The sequence below is a fragment of the Anabrus simplex genome, chromosome 1 (genome assembly GCF_040414725.1).
Source record: "Anabrus simplex isolate iqAnaSimp1 chromosome 1, ASM4041472v1, whole genome shotgun sequence".
Classification (NCBI taxonomy): Eukaryota; Metazoa; Arthropoda; class Insecta; order Orthoptera; family Tettigoniidae; genus Anabrus; species Anabrus simplex.
Window position 1 is genome coordinate 1,367,469,988 of NC_090265.1, and position 17,632 is coordinate 1,367,487,619.

General features: G+C 43.4%; 1 protein-coding gene across 1 annotated transcript in view; it reads right to left on the reverse strand.

Annotated features, from left to right (window-relative positions):
* The window catches only part of mas (masquerade), a 195,396-nt gene that overhangs the window by 77,849 nt on the left and 99,915 nt on the right, over positions 1-17,632 (reverse strand). Inside the window, exon 2 of the mRNA XM_067138673.2 lies at positions 13,921-14,180. Within this exon, the coding sequence (XP_066994774.1) occupies positions 13,921-14,180 (260 nt within the window). The remainder of the gene's footprint in view (positions 1-13,920; positions 14,181-17,632) is intronic.

The window sequence follows — 17,632 nt, forward strand, 5'->3', positions numbered from 1 at the left end:
AGATCACACGCTTCGACAATGATAAACTTCGGCAAAGGGTCGAGGAGTTCCAGGAGAAGGCTAGACCAAATGAGTGTGACTTTAACAACGCCAAAAGTCTCCTTGTTGAGGCCGCCAAAGACGTTGCGGAAATCAAGAGAAGCAAAAAGCATGCCTGGTGGAATGGTACCTGCGAATCAGTCCTCCAGGAAAGACTCAATGAGTGGAAACAGTACTACTCTACGAAATCAGAAAATGATTGGGAAACCTACAAAACCCAACGTGCCCAAGCAGCTAGGGTGTTCAGAACTGAGAAACGTAAATACGAAATATCTCTCATTGAAAAGATAGAACAAAACTTTAGGAAGAATGAAAGCAGAGAGTACTACAGAGCCTTCAAACGCAAACTCACTGGCTATAAACCACCATCTCTATGCTTTGAGCGAAAGGACGGCACACTGGCGACGTCAAATGAAGAAAATTGCAGCATTCTGGCAGATTACTTCAAGAATTTACTTAATTGCTCTAAACCGCAAAGCGCCATTGATACCAAGGAACCCTTACTCAGGTACCCAGATTCCAGACCACCCGACAGAGATGAAATCAAGCGCCACATTGCCCGTCTCAAAAATAACAAAGCGCCGGGGGAAGACTCAGTAGTAGCAGAACTATGGAAATATGCCCCAGAGGAATCACTTGATATCTTGCAAAAGCAAATAGAAGAAATTTGGAACAAGGAGACCCTACCCGAAGATTGGAAAATAGCTTTGATCCATCCATTACACAAAAAAGGCAGCATGAAGAACATCAACAACTACGGAGGAATATCTTTGCTACCCGTGACTTACAAAATTCTATCACTTGCCATCCTGGAGCGTTTGGAAGCACAAGTCGAACATCAAATAGGTGAATACCAAGGAGGGTTCAGAAAGGTCGCTCAACAGCTGAACGGATCTAAAATCTCAAAACGATCATCAGATATTGTACACTAAGGTCCAAGCAGTATGTGTCTGTCTTTGTGGACTTTAAGAAAGCGTACGACTCCATTGACCGGGAAGTCCTGCTAAACATCTTAAATGAATTTGGAGTTGATTTCAAACTGCTGGCATTAATTAGAGCCACCCTGACCGATACAAAATCCAAGGTGAAGTTCCACGGATGTCTCTCGCATTCCTTTGACATCAAAACAGGAGTCCGACAAGGTGATGGGCTATCCCCGATACTCTTCAACTGTGTTCTTGAAAAGATCATCAGAACCTGGCGGGTGAGATTACAGGAAACCAACTACAGTCCATTGAGAATAGGAACCAAATCCAAGGGGTTCGCAACAGACTGCTTAGCATTTGCCGATGATATTGCTGTTCTCTCAAACGACATAGAAACTGCTAGAGCTCAAGTTGAAATTTTAAAGGAAATTGCCGAACAAACTGGTTTGCAGATATCGTTTGAGAAAACAGAAGTAATGACTAACATCAAAGAGGCTCCACCAAAACTCCATACAAAATACGGGGACATCACCCGAGTAGACAAATTCAAATACCTGGGTGAGATCATCATGAAAAATGGACTGGACAAAGAAGCACTTCAGGAGCGAGTACGCAAACTGGAAATAGCCTATCAAACATCCCGCACAATCTACAACAAAAAATGCCTTTCCCAAAACACCAAGATACGTCACTATGAAACAGTTCTGAAGCCAGTAGTTCTATATGCAGCCGAAACCCTGTCTCTAAATGCCAACAAAGGACTCCTTGAAGAACTGGAGAAAAGAGAACGCAAAATAGTGAGAGGAATCTTGGGATCAAAGTACAGAAAAGGAATCCATCAAAAGAGATCCAACAAGGAAGTCTACAGCAAAATAGAGAAAATTACCGACACAATCAGAAAAAGACGGGCACGATTTTACGGTCATCTGAAAAGAATGGACGGGAGAACGTTAACTAATCTTTCACTTTTTTGATTCAAACCCCGAAAACCACAATTCCCTGGTTTAGAAATACCAAAGAAGACCTGCAAATGCTACATATCTCAGCTGAAGACGCACTTAACAGAGATCTCTTCCGCAAGAAAATATTGACGAACGGGCTAAACCGCGACGAGCAACCGAAGAGAAGACACGGTGCGCCTTGGACAGAGGAGCGTAAGCAGGCCCACTCACGAAGAATGAGGGAAATTTGGGCTCTAAAGTAGGCCAAGTTCAGTGTCAAATGCAACAAGACTTAACGTGGTCCTTGATGGCCCCAGCGAATTATATATATAATAACCTCCGTGGCTCAGGCGGCAGCGCGACGGCTTCTCACCGCTGGATACCGTGATTCAAGTCCCGGTCACTCCATGTGAGATTTGTGCTGGACAATGCGGAGGCAGGACAGGTTTTTCTCCGGGTACTCCGGTTTTCCCTGTCATCTTTCATTCCAGCAACACTCTCCATTAACATTTCATTTCATCTATCAGTCATTTATCATTGCCCCAGAGGAGTGCGACAGGCTGCGGCAGCCGGCACATTTCCTATCCTCGCCGCTAGATGGGGGCTTCATTCATTCCATTCCTGACCCGGTCAGATGACTGGAAACAGGCTGTGGATTTTCAGTAATAATAATAATAATAATAATAATAATAATAATAATAATAATAATAATAATAATAATAATAATAATAATAACCGTTACTGACTCAGTTCGGTTGTATTTGAAGGTGCTGAAATACGTCAGCCTTATGTTGGTAGATTAACCGGCCCGCACAAGTACTGCCGAGGGACTAAATTTCAGGCAACTTGGCGTCCTTAAAAATAATTACGGAGAAAGATAGTTCGCATTATAGGTGGTGTGACCGTAAGATTACAGTCAAGAGATAGTATTGCTCACAACCCTCTATTGGCTTCCATGAAGATGGTTTTGCTTGGTTTCCCCTTTTCACACCAGGCAACTTCTGGGGCTGTACCTTAATTAAGGCCACGATTGTTTCCTTCCTACTCCTAGCTCTTTCCCTTTTCAGTGTTACCAGAAACATGTATATGTTGGGGGTGACGTTAAATCATAAGCAAGCAGTTTGAAACGCTCAGCTAACAATAAATAAGAAATATTTTCAAGTGTTTAGCACACAGAACTGAACGCAAACATGCTCCTTTACAGTTGATCGCAGTGTTCGGACAGGCTGTGTGTTTAGGAGACCAGTGGACCGTTATAATAATCATGTTCAGCTCCTGTAGAGACCAGGTCAGCTCGTCTAATGACTGGAAGCCAGTTGAGACTGTGAGTCGCACTGCCAACTTCTGCTGAATTGGGGTATTAAAACAATGTATCGGCTCTCTCCATTGCTTTTCTTGATACTGGAGTGTTCGTTGAAACATAAAACAGAATTCCTGGAGTAGGTCATATGAGTATTTTTTTACATACGGTATATTCTAACATTACTGTTATTGTTTTCGGTTCGTTTAAATGTTAGGATCATCACGAGCATATACCTACATTAAATGGGCCATTATTTCGTTCTAGGATTGCAATAAAAGTACTAAGGAATAAACTAATGTCTCTGAAATTGTACAGGATATGTGAAGAAGGAAGAAGGAATAAGGGAAATGCCGATCAATTTAATAATAATAATAATAATAATAATAATAATAATAATAATAATAATAATAATAATAATAATAATAATAATAATAATAATAATAATAATAATAAAAATAATAAAATTCAATGTCCGTGCCTAGTCAGCTTGCGTAGGGTTTGGCTCTGAACTGAGTTAGCGCTGGACGTTACCCTTCGTGAGATACGGGGGTGGAGGACTTCAGGTCTGACACAGCGCGTCCCAATGGCTGATAGGGGAAGTTCCTAGAGATATACAGGACAGGTGCGAATAAGGCTTAACCAAATAAACACCTGCGGATCAACTGAGGTAAAAAGGAAAATGGTCAACGGCCGCAATGGCGGAAGAGGAAAAACTACCAACGGCAGAGGGGGGTGTAAGAACCAGCTCTTTGGCTCACAGCTGTAGTTCTAACGATGGACAGATAAAACTACCCCAGATGGTAGCCGGCAATGTAAATCCACCGTCACTGTAGGCGACACACACGGACCTTTGGATTCTGTGGAGCCTGTACCAACATGCAGGATGGTGTCTGAGATATCAACAATTCTCACACACAATGAGATTCAGACCCACAAAACGGTGTATTTACCCAAACCCAACAAATTAAACAGCGCCACTACTTTGGAACAATCAATATGCAAAAATTACTCCAGACAGGGAAACAAAAACGAACATCAGATGAAATGGAACAGCAGAATATTCTTTTTATTATTTGCTTTACGTCGCACCGACACAGATAGGTCTTATGGTGACAATGGATAGGAAAAGCCTAGGAATGGGAAGGAAACGGCCGTGGCCTTAAGGTGCAGCCACAGCATTTGCCCTGGTGTGAAAATGAGAAACCACGGAAAACCATCTTCAGGCCTGCCGACAGTGGGATTCGAACCCACTATCTCCCGGATGCAAGCTCACAGCTACGCGCCCCTTACTGCAGAACATTCTGATACTTGCACTACAAGAGGCACGTTTCAAAGACTCAGATACTCTTGATTCAGGGAAATATAGAATATTCAAAAGGAAACATGGGCGGAGAAAGGGAAGAAATCTGCAACAGCTCGGTACAGCTTTCTGTGTAAACAAGCGAATAACTGACCCGATAACAGATTTTAGATCCCCCATTATCTACACTAACTCTGAAGTGTGCAAACGAACGATACACACTATTCCATGCACACGCTTCCATAAATGAAGGCAACCGAAAAAACCCTGAAAAGGTGGAATTGTTTTGGGACCAACTTGAGAACGAATTGTATAAAAACCCACATAACAATGTCAAAATTTGAATATGCGATGTCAATGCTCAAGTCGGAAAGGAAAGACAGTTTCGGAAGATAGTGGGCTATTATCCTGCCCACAAGAGAACAAACACAAGTGGTAAAAGACTTGCTGAATTGTGCGAAACCTTTGATCTTAAACTTATGTCTACATACCGAGTGTATGTATAAGTTTTGCCGGGTTGTGTGGCAAAGAAGACACGCAATTTTCAAGGGAAATTCATTATTTGTTTATTCAAAATATTGGCCATCGGCTTCTACATACTTCGTCCATCTTTCAGGTAAGTTGTGAATACCATGCCAGAAAAACTGCTTGTCTTTTGCAGCAAACCTTTCTTCGAGCCATTTTTCAACTTTCTCGAAATTGCTGCAGTGCTGCTCTGCATGCGCGTGCCCCATTGATGCGAAGAGGTGATAGTCAGATGGCATCAGGTCGGGATAGTACGGCGGATGCGGAAAGATGTCCCATCCAAGCGATTTCAAGGTGTCTTTCGCTGGTTTTGCTGTGTGAGACGGCGCATTGTCGTGTAACAAAATCACTTTGCCATGTCTTCTGGCCCATTCCGGTCGTCTTTCGATCAATGCGTGATTCAAATTAATAATTATTATTATTTCGTGTGTCTATTTCTAGCCGAGTGCAGCCCTTGTAAGGCAGACCCTCCGATGAGGGTGGGCGGCATCTGCCATGAGTAGGTAACTGCGTGTGATTGTGGTGGAGGATAGTGTTATGTGTGGTATGTGTGAGTTGCAGGGATGTTGGGGACAGCACAAACATCCAGCCCCCGAGCCGTTGGAATTAACCAATGGTTAAAATCCCCGGCCTGGCCGGGAATCGAACCCTGAACCCTCTGAACCGAAGGCCCGTACGCTGACCATTCAGCCAATGAGTCGGACATTCAAATTAATAATTTGTTGGCGATAGTATTGTGCATTAACGGTTTCGCCACGCTTCAACAGTCATTGCACTTCTGTGGTCTACCAGAGCGTGCACTGTCTTTCACATTGAAATCACCACGTTTAACTTGTGGCCGGCTCGGGGATTTTAACCTTCATTGGTTAATTCCGATGGCTCCGGGGCTGGGTCTGTGTGCCGTCTGCAGTATTAGAATTCATCACAAGTAGGACCCTATCCTCATAGACGCGCAGGTCGCCTATACGGCGTCAGCTCGAAAGACCTGCACCAGGCCTCTTCGGAGGCCACACGCCTTTTATTTATTTAATTGTCAAAACCATGTCTCACATGTTTTAATCGATGGAGCGTGTTCACCATATGTTCCTACCAGCAAACGATGACTTTACACTTTCTCGAAATTGCAAAACACAGCAAAACCAGCGAAAGAGGAACGGTTGGATTGTGTGGGCAGGTCGATGGTTCGTATAGGAGCTATGAGCTCAGGTCGGTTTTGGGGAGGTGCAGGGCGGCTTCTGCAACGGTCTAAGACTGGAAAACAGGTTGTAGGTTTTCATTTTCACCTATATCCACACAGTTTTAAAAGTCCCCTATTTACATTGATAAGTACAGCGGAATGAGCTTTTGGTTTGCCAAACAGCTGCGATTTCATCATACTCCGCTCGCTCAGTGATTCTCTCGCAGACGGCGGCGCCGCTGCTACCTGTAGTGTATTATTTACTAACTCTATGGCTGATACCGGAAAGGAAATAACACCTCTACGACGAGCACGCAAACACACATGGTGGAATGGAGATTGTGATACGGCAATAGATCAAAGAGCAGTGGCCTTCAAAGCATGGTATGCTGATAATAAAAAGGATAAATTTGATACTTACAGAGAAGTGCGGAAACAGACGGCTAAAACCCTCCCAGAAGCCAAAAGAAACAAATTATTGAAAGAAATACGAGGCTTTGAATCGAAATTTAGGAAAAACAACAGTCGGAACTTTTATAAGCCTTTCAAACGGCACTTGAAAGGTTATCAGGCACAAACCTTAAACTTTCGGAGAAAGGATGTGGATTGGCTGTAAGCAATAAAGAAAACTGAGATTCTAGCGAACTAGTTTGATGAACTGTTGAATGGTGATGAACCCAGGGATAAATGGCCAAAATTTCTTCTACAACAACAACAAAAAAAAAAAAAAAAAAAAAAAACAATTTCAGCCCCGCCAAATAAAGATGAAATTCGGAAGATGGTCGTAGAACTGAAGAACAACAAAGCTGCAGGGGATGATTCAGTCACAGCGAAGGTACTGAAAAGTGGTGGAGAAATAACCATCCAGGCGTTAGTCAACGAATTGGTTAAGATTAGGGAGACTGAAAAGGTCCCCGATGAGTGGAAAATGGCACTGATCCATTACACAAAAAAAGGTGAAAGAATGCAAACCAATCAATAACTATTGATCTGCATTTAGGGCAGTCGCCCAGGTGGCAAATTCCTTATCTGTTGTTTTCCTAGCCTTTTCTTAAATGATCGCAAAAAATTGGAAAATTATTGAACATTTACCCTGGTAAGTTATTCCAATCCCTAACTCCCCTTCCTATAAACGAATATTTGCCCCAATTTGTCCTCCTATATCTTCATATTGTGATCTTTCCTACTTTTAAAGCCACCACTCAAACTTATTCGTCTACTGATGTCCTCCCACGCCATCTCTCCTCTGACAGCTCGGAACATAACATTTAATCGAGCAGCTCGTCTCCTTTCTCCCAAATCTTCCCAGCCCAAACTTTGCAACATTTTTGTAACGCTAATCTTTTGTCGGAAATCACCGAGAACAAATCGAGCTGCTTTCCTTTTGATTTTTTCCGATTCTTGAATCAAGTAATTCTGGTGAGGGTCCCATACACTGGAACCATACTCTAGTTGGGGTCTTACCAGAGACTTATATGCCCTCTCCTTTACATCCTTACTACAACCCCTAAACACCCTCATAACCATGTGCAGAGATCTGTACCCTTTATTTAATATCATATTTATGTGATTACCCCAATGAAGGTCTTTCCTTATATTAACACCTACGTACTTACAATGATCCCCAAAAGGAACTTTCACCCCATCAACGCAGTAATTAAAACTGAGAGGACTTTTCCTATTTGTGAAATTCACAACCTGACTTTTAACCCCGTTTATCATCATACCATTGACCACCGTCCATCTCACAACACTATCGAGGTCACCCTGCAGCCGCTCACAATCTTGTAACTTATTTATTACTCTGTACAGAATAACATCATCTGCAAACAGCCTTATCTCTGATTCCACTTCTTTACACATATCATTGATATATATAAGAAAACATAAAGGTCCAATAATACTGCCTTGAGGAATTCCCCTCTTAATTATTAAAGCTTCAACAATTATCGTGGCGTCTCTGTTTTACCATCGCCCTCTACTATGACTGCGCTAATACGCCTTCTCATTCGCCCAGTCACACATGTAAACGAGAGAACACGGCGTAGTTACTAGTTCAGGCGCTTGGAGCGCTGAGAAGCTGGCATTACTCTGCTTAACGAGGCACGCTCAGTGATCATTGCTAATAGTGCTGGAGTAATTTGAGCCTGTGTTTACCTTATTTAGCTTGTTTCGTTGGTCGTGAACCGTTTTAATGTTTGTATACATAATGTTGTTTACTACTGTGTGCCTCAATGTAAGATGAAAAGCAGATCGGCATGTGGGATTTCGTTTCATGAATTTACTTTCAACGAGTAACAACGTCATAAATGGCTAAATGTTACTTCAAAACAGAATTTCCCGAAGAATTTCAATTCAAGATCATCGAAACGATATGTTTGCCACACCGAATAAATCCACACTTTCACGCTACGTAGGAGGTATAAACTGCGAGACTGGAATAACACTCTTAGTAAAGGAGCGCCTCTTAGCAGAAAGTCAGTGCCTAAATGAAGAAGAGAGATTGTGATTGTTGGTAGTTCATCGAACAACAGATGTTATATGACAAGAAACTCGACACCTTCTTTCAACAGTAAGACGCTTCATTCCATGTTAAGCGAATAAAAACTAGGTACTCAAGATGACTGTCATGCAAGCGAAAGTAGAAATCGAATTACCCCAGTCAATAACCTTTTCTGTTTTATAATTTCTGCTGTGACTACAAAATAAAGGTTGCAGCATCATTTTCTTGTTTAAGAGGCTTTTAGGCACAGAGCTACATACTTCAACACTCGGAATTCGAAGCTTGCGGTTTTTTCGTGTTGCGCATTGTGAGTGACAATCGTAAGACTAATGTTAGCAGAATAAGAAGAGTGTCTTCTTCAAAACAAATTAAACCGAAGATCTCTTGACCTGTTGATAGTGAAATACCTCTTCTTGCTTTCGACATATGGCACATTCTGAAAAGTAAGAAATTCCTTACTAAAAAATGATTTTATCAAGAAACTATATGAGAAGCAATCAAATGAAACGGTGAAACCGGTTCATTCTTCTTATATGCCAAAACATCGAGCCGCCTAAGTTTAAGAAAATGTTTTTTTTTGCTAGGGGCTTTACGTCGCACCGACACAGATAGGTCTTATGGCGACGATGGGATGGGAAAGGCCTAGGAGTTGGAAGGAAGCGGCCGTGGCCTTAATTAAGGTACAGCCCCAGCATTTGCCTGGTGTGAAAATGGGAAACCACGGAAAACCATCTTCAGGGCTGCCGATAGTGGGATTCGAACCTACTATCTCCCGGATGCAAGCTCACAGCCGCGCGCCTCTACGCGCACGGCCAACTCGCCCGGTTTTAAGAAAATGAATGTGCTGCGCGTGAAAGATATTTTCGCGACTGAAGTGATAACAGCCCTAGAATATTTAAAAAAAGACCATTCGTGTACAGATATGCATGATTTTTTAATGCAGGTACCACTGTCAAATACAAGTTATCGATAAAAAATTGATTCGACATACGTATCAGTAGCACAAATTTAGCAACATTGCAGCCGGACAAGATCCTTGATTTTTTGGACAAGACCAAGGTGTTCAACAGTGCTAATGGTCTTGACTTATAAAGGAGATTAAAACAGGCTGCAGTACCCATCTAATTTGTAACTGTGGATTTTGAAAATTATTCATGATTTGTATTTAAATCATAAAAAATCCTGTCTATGAGTGACTATTTAGTGCCTGTGTTACGTGAGTTTCCTCACTTCAGTCGTCCTGAAATCGGACATTCATTGTTACTGAGTGAAGTTATTTGCGAGTGTGCTATTCCTGTATTCTTAAATAACATAGCCACATAAATAACAGAGATCTTTGAAAGATTTGAACGCGAGAACGCGAAACACTTAAACAGAAAATTGTGTGAATATAATTTTCTACAGTATTTACTACCTGCCGTTAATTTATTTTGTACAGTTTTCGGAGGGGTACGTTCTTCACTGAATTTCTTTATTAAGGTGTAAGTTATGATTCAAATATGTTTTTTGAGTGATTGGCTATATATTTGAACAGAAATATAGTAAACACTTAACGCGTGCTGTAATGAACAATCGTGTTTCAATGCCAGCGAAGCAGCGCTCGGTGGAAGAAACGGGAACTAGGCCCATATCGCTCATATTGCTGTATTGGGAAGGCGTTTTAGCGCAGTCATAGTAGAGGGCGATGGTTTTACCTATAGCATAGAAAGTACTCTCGATAGCCCTTCGGACCAGACTAGTGGAGCAAATAGATCACCAAATTGGTGAACACCAAGATAGTTTCAGAAAAGGAAGGTCATTCATTGAGCAGATATGGATTTCGGAAAGAGTCATGGAAAATTACGCCTCAGAAGATCTGGTAGTCGTCTTTGTAGATTTCCAGAAAGTATATGATTCAGTCGACCGCGAAGTATTAATTGACATCTTGAGGGAATTTGGAGTGGATGATAAAAGGACAGAAATTATCAAGCAGACCCTAACTCTCACTCGCTCTAAAGTGAAATTTATGAGTGGATTTTCCAAGGAGTTTGAAGTTAAAACAGGATTATGGCAGGGCGATGGACTGTCACCGACTCTCTTTAGTTGCGTGTTGGAGAAGGTTACCCGTGAATGGGAAAAATAACTTACCAAGAAAGGTTTACTGAACTAAGTATATATTGGAGGTTCAAAGAACGGTGTCAAGATCAACTGTCTAGCTTTTAATATTAATGTACAACGGGTGATTGTTTAGCCCGCCCTGTCAATATATTAATATAATTATTTATACGTACATATTTCGGGAGCCTTAACTCCCTTCATCAGCGTATTTACATCAAATCAATCTTAACTAAATCTCAAGATACAACATCGTATCCTATTAACATTAAGCATTGTGCTGTATAACATCAACTCTAGACCAACATATGTACACTTTCCTTTTTATATTAATGCCTGTTGTAACCCAACACTTAGGGCATGGAACATATTTAAAAACACTTTTGATCAGTTCACTCATTCCTCCTATCCTTTACACTCTTACAACGTGTATCGTCACCCTGGATGGATCCATTAGCTGAGTCAGACACTGATTAATGTTACTTGTCACTGCTTGTATTGTTGCTGCCACTAGGAATCTACCATCTTATCGTCCAATTTTGAGATCTTGTTGAAGTTAAGACTCTTTATAGGATGCACTGATTTATTACAAAGTTATATACATATTAAAATTTAGCCATGTATGTGCCGTCAGGGCAGACGACGTTATGCTCAACTGTTGCAGGACCGGACTCTTTAAAACAGAGCGGAACAAACCTCCCGTTATGTTTCTACAAATGCTCCTCTAGTAATAAATAGTTAAAGCGGAGATGGCTTAAATGGTCAGGTTACATGGGTAGTATACATTCTGTTAGTGGTTGGCCGGCGAGCGGATAGGCTTCCTCCGGGGAAGCCACCGAAAACTATCTTTAGGGCTGCCGACAGTGGGATTCGAACCCACTATCTCCCAAATTCAAGCTCACACCTGCACGACTCTAACCGCATGGCCAACTCGCTCGGTAAATTCTTTGAATAACCAGAGTCGATGCATTGCATTTACTACATATATTTGTAACTAACTCGTAAGTATGATAGACACCGTCCCTGCGTTTACTTGAAGTAGACGGGCCACGGAGAAATGATTATACACTGACTGACAGTGACAATGCAACACCAAGGAGGAGTGGTTCGAAAGGGATGAAAGTTGGGGAAAAAACAGAGACGGCACGGATGAATAATTGATGTTTATTTCAAACCGATATGCAGGTTACACAATGCGCACGGCATCGACTCAGTAGGATGTAGGACCACCGCGAGCGGCGATGCACGCAGAAACACGTCGAGGTACAGAGTCAATAAGAGTGCGGATGGTGTCCTGAGGGATGGTTCTCCATTCTCTGTCAACCATTTGCCACAGCTGGTCGTCCGTACGAGGCTGGGGCAGAGTTTGCAAACGGCGTCCAATGAGATCCCACACGTGTTCGATTGGTGAGAGATCCGGAGAGTACGCTGGCCACGGAAGCATCTGTACACCTCGTAGAGCCTGTTGGGAGATGCGAGCAGTGTGTGGGCGGGCATTATCCTGCTGAAACAGAGCACTGGGCAGCCCCTGAAGGTACGGGAGTGCCACCGGCCGCAGCACATGCTGCACGTAGCGGTGGGCATTTAACGTGCCTTGAATACGCACTAGAGGTGACGTGGAATCATACGCAATAGCGCCTCAAACCATGATGCCGCGTTGTCTAGCGGTAGGGCGCTCCACAGTTACTGCCGGATTTGACCTTTCTCCACGCCGACGCCACACTCGTCTGCGGTGACTATCACTGACAGAACAGAAGCGTGACTCATCGGAGAACACGACGTTCCGCCATTCCCTCATCCAAGTCGCTCTAGCCCGGCACCATGCCAGGAGTGCACGTCTATGCTGTGGAGTCAATGGTAGTCTTCTGAGCGGACGCCGGGAGTGCAGGCCTCCTTCAACCAATCGACGGGAAATTGTTCTGGTTGATATTGGAACAGCCAGGGTGTCTTGCACATGCTGAAGAATGGCGGTTGACGTGGCGTGCGGGGCTGCCACCGCTTGGCGGCGGATGCGCCGATCCTCGCGTGCTGACGTCACTCGGGCTGCGCCTGGACCCCTCGCACGTGCCACATGTCCCTGCGCCAACCATCTTCGCCACAGGCGCTGCACCGTGGACACATCCCTATGGGTATCGGCTGCGATTTGACGAAGCGACCAACCTGCCCTTCTCAGCCCGATCAACATACCCCTCGTGAAGTCGCCTGTCTGCTGGAAATGCCTCCGTTGACGGCGGCCTGGCATTCTTAGCTATACACGTGTCCTGTGGCACACGACAACACGTTCTACAATGACTGTCGGCTGAGAAATCACGGTACGAAGTGGGCCATTCGCCAACGCCGTGTCCCATTTATCGTTCGCTACGTGCGCAGCACAGCGGCGCATTTCACATCATGAGCATACCTCAGTGACGTCAGTCTACCCTGCAATTGGCATAAAGTTCTGACCACTCCGTCTTGGTGTTGCATTTGCTCTGTCAGTCAGTGTAATATGGTCTAATGTAGGATTTTAATCCATTTTTTCTTCTGATGTGTTCCAGAATTCGTGCTCCAGATGCTCGAAAAGATCTTACATTCTTGGCAGAGGTGGGAATCGAATTCAAGCAAGCCGAACAAGAAAGTGATGTTTTCACCCCTTGACCAATAACACACAATAATTTTACATACATTTAAAGAGATACTTCAAAGACAATGTTATTACAGTGTCGATACATTTATGGGTAAGTAAAAGACACCCGTGGCACGAAATGTTGGCACCTGGATGTCTCTAAAAACCGTAAAAATAGTTAGAGGAACGTAAAATCCACAATACTATTGTTTTCTTACATTCCTAAAGCCCTTAATGAAAGATACATGCGTTTCACTTCAATTTAATCTTAGTGGAGTGATCATCCTTTATAATACATATGCCTGGTTTTCCTATAGAAAGGTCAACTGAATAAGATAATTTTCGTTAACAACTACAGTAGAAGGGATATTGGTAAGAGTAAGTGGAGGTGCATTAGGAGACAGTAGGAAAAGAGGAGAGCAGTATTTAACGCGTAACGGGAGAAAATATAGAATACAATATGAAGAGGATCAATGATTTAATTCAAGCTGTTAAATTGGCGCTAACCTGTGGCCTGGTAGCAGGCTTATTCGTTGTAGACGGAGGAGTGCTGTGTGGAGGCGGTCGTGCTGATGACGGGGTGGGCTTCGTGGAGGTGACATTGCTGCCCACAGACTGCGGAGGTGGCTCTACACAGCACCGCATGGAGGGCGATGGACACGCGACATCCTCTAACACCTCGTAACAGATGAGTGTCGCGATGGTGTGGACACAAACTCCAGGGCAGTCTTTACTGTCAGCTGTGGTCGTTATCGTATCCAGCAGTCCTGCAAGGAGGAAACAACATTATGTCACAACTACGTACAATAAATCACAGACAAGATAAATTAATGCATGTTGAGTACTCAGCTCGAAGGCTGTACGGATCCTCAACAGCTGCACCATCAGTTACCATAGGCAGCCAAAGCATCACTGAAGACGTGTACTAGAGAAATGAGTGAGGTAGTTTCCCATTACTTTCCCCACCAATCCAGAAATTGGTATTACATATTAGGGTTGGGCAGACCGGAACATTCACTTGTTCCGCAACATTAGGAGCTTTAGGCGGAGTGTTTCGGTACAGAGTGCCGAGACACGGGACACAGGACACAGGACTGTAACTGCGTCCTAGAGAGAACTTCGAGAGGCAACAGGACATGCTCCGCTTCAGCTGGAATGTGCCTGAACCGAACGTGCTGTGCCAAGGCCGCACTAGATAGATTAGTTCGCCTTGACTGTGTCTGCCTGTCGATACCGGCTGTGTGCCGCCCTGTGTTGGAGTGTCAACATTTTTTCACCCAGTTATATCTTTAATTCCAAAGCGATGACCCATGTTTTTCTTGGGCTTAAAAGTTTCCTTAAAGACCAAATTAATTTTTAACATCAATCCCCGAGAAAGCGTTGAGGGAAATTTTCGAGATATTGAAGAAAGTAAATGGAAGTTGAGAGGGAAGGAATTCGAAGTGCAGAGAGCATAACAGCACGAAAGTACATCAATGTTTTCATCCAGTTATATTTTTAATTCCAAAGCGACGACCCATATTTTTCTTGAGCTTAAAAGTTTCCTTAAAGTCCAAATTAATTTTTAACGTCAATCCCCGAGAAAGTGTTGAGGGAAATTTTCGAGATATTGAAGAAAGTAAATGGAAGTTGAGAGGGAAGGAATTCGAAGTGCAGAGAGCATAAGGCGGGGCGCACATTGGGACGCAGGCGAAGCAGCTAAAGCAGTGCAGCGCAGAGCAGGTTTTTGTAATCTACACAAATCATTGCACCATCGCAAGTTGACAGACAGGGCAGGACAGAGCAGAGCAGGTCGGTTCTGCACCTACTTCCGCCTACCACGCGCAGTCTTCGAAACACAGTTTCCTGCGCACGTGTCACGCAGTTAGTTAAGAAATGGAGGAGAAAATTACCACAGCAATTCAGTCTCACCATGTTTTGTAGGTACTATGTGAATCATGCGGACTGCAATGCAGTATGTATGTATGTATGTATGTATGTATGTATGTTCGTGAGAAAATGAACAGAACAGAATTTAATGAAAATCGCTATGTAAATTCGGGGAAAAAGGCACTACAGTCTAGGCTATAAATCATTTTAATCACGCTGCGTAACAAGGTAGTTTAGAGAAAGGCCTAAAATGTAATCCACCGAGCAAGTGGCCGTGCGGTTAGGGTCGCGCATCTGTGAGCTTGCATTCGGGAGATAGTGGGTTCGAACCCCACTGGCGGCAGCCCTGAAGATGGCTTTCCGTGGTTTCCCATTTTCACACTAGGCAAATGCTGGGGCTGTACCTTAATTAAGGCCACGCCCGCTACCTTCCCAATCTTCCACCCTTCCGTCGCCGAAAATCTTCGATATGTTAGTGCGACGTTAAACAAACAGCAAACAAAAGAATGTAATCCTCATATATCTATGAAACAATCCGTGACCCAAGTTCTCGCAACATATAGAATTTAAGACAAAGATCTAATGCTGATTATGGAGAGCATCATCGCCGACTCCGTCGCCGTCATCCATCATCACATTTATGTGAAGAGATAAATACGGAAAATCATTTATCATATCTTGTCAAATATAAATGCAAACGCGTTCACAACAGATTGTCAATGTTGATTGATTTTAGTATCTTGTGTCTTGTGACAACTAGATGAAAATCTAGCAGTACATTTGTAAATACATATTTTTCCCTCTCCCCCACTGTGATCCTATTAATGAATTTACCATGCAAGTTGGTCGTGCGGTTAGGATCGCCTTGCTATGAGCTTGCATTCGGGAGATAGGGGGTTCGAACCCCACTGTCGGCAACCGTGAAGATAGTTTTCCGTGGTTTCCCATTTTCACACCAGGCTAATGCTGGGAGGGCTGTACCTTAATTAAGGCCACGGTCGCTTCCTTCCCTTTCCTATTCCATCGTTGCCATAAGACCTATCTGTGTCGGTGCGACGTAAAAAATATAAAAAATAATCATGCATTAAATTCTTTGCTTAGTCCATATGAACGCCGAACATCGGTAACATAGAAATATTGTTCAGTCTTGTAATATGGCGAAGGTGGTTGTTTATTGCAATTGTCTTAAGCTGAATAACCGCGTTGCCATCAGCACTAGGGAAATTGTGAAGATGACTAACAAAATGAGAAAAATCGCGTATGCTTCAAGAAAAAAAAAAGAGCCTCTTTATACTGGATGCCCCAGTATCACAGAGTCTAAAGAAAACATGTTATTTCTGAAAACCGACGAGACCCTGCGTGGCAATGTGCGCTTACGTCCACTTCGCAGTTTCGTAAGCTTCGCGCTGTCCTGCTCTGCTCTTCCCTGCTCTGCGGCCAACTGCTTCTCAATGTGCGCCCGGCCTAACAGGACGAAAGTGCAACAATGTATTCATCCAGTTATATTTTTAATTCCAAAGCGACGGCCCATATTTTTCTTGGGCTTAAAAGTTTCCTTAAAGTCCAAATTAATGTTTAACGTCAATCCCCGAGAAAGTGTTGAGGGAAATTTTCGAGATATTAATTAGTCACTAATTACTCACAATACAGGCCAATACATTCAACTGGTGAAAATAATCTTGAATTGGTTACTTTTAAACACCCGCACGGCCATTGTAACCGTGTTATGCGTATTTTACATTGACCGGCAAAATCTTAACCTAAAAGCAGCCTTTAAACGTGATTAGTGGGTGCGAATTTCAGTGTTCCACCATGGCCATAACTACACACAGGCACACACCACACAGCACGTTCCGTGCAGGCACATTCACAGTTCCCACTAGCGCGGAGCATGTAATGTTGCCTCTCGAAGTTCTCTCTATACTGCGCAGTTACAGTCCCGCGTCCCGTGCGCCCGCTGCACAGTTAAGCTAGTAGGCGAAGGGCAGTGCATAGTGGCGCTTCTGATGCGACAGCGAGTCAGTGTCTCCGGCTCGCTTGAGAATGTTTCGGAACAATTGACACTCGGTGTTCTGGAACAGCGGAACATAACTGTGCACTGGCACATTGTGCCGAAACAGGGACATAGTGCCCAACCCTATTTACATATCAGCCTGCCAAGTCCACTGAAATGCATGCACCATCAGACACTTCAAGCAACATATTCACACCATTCGTAACAGAGACTAGCTGTATAAGAAATGATGTTCCTGGCATCTCTCATACCTCAGTCACATTCAAAGCCAAGGACGAGACTGAGACATTGAATGAAAATAACAAATGTGTTTTAGCCAGTACTAGGGTGACCAGA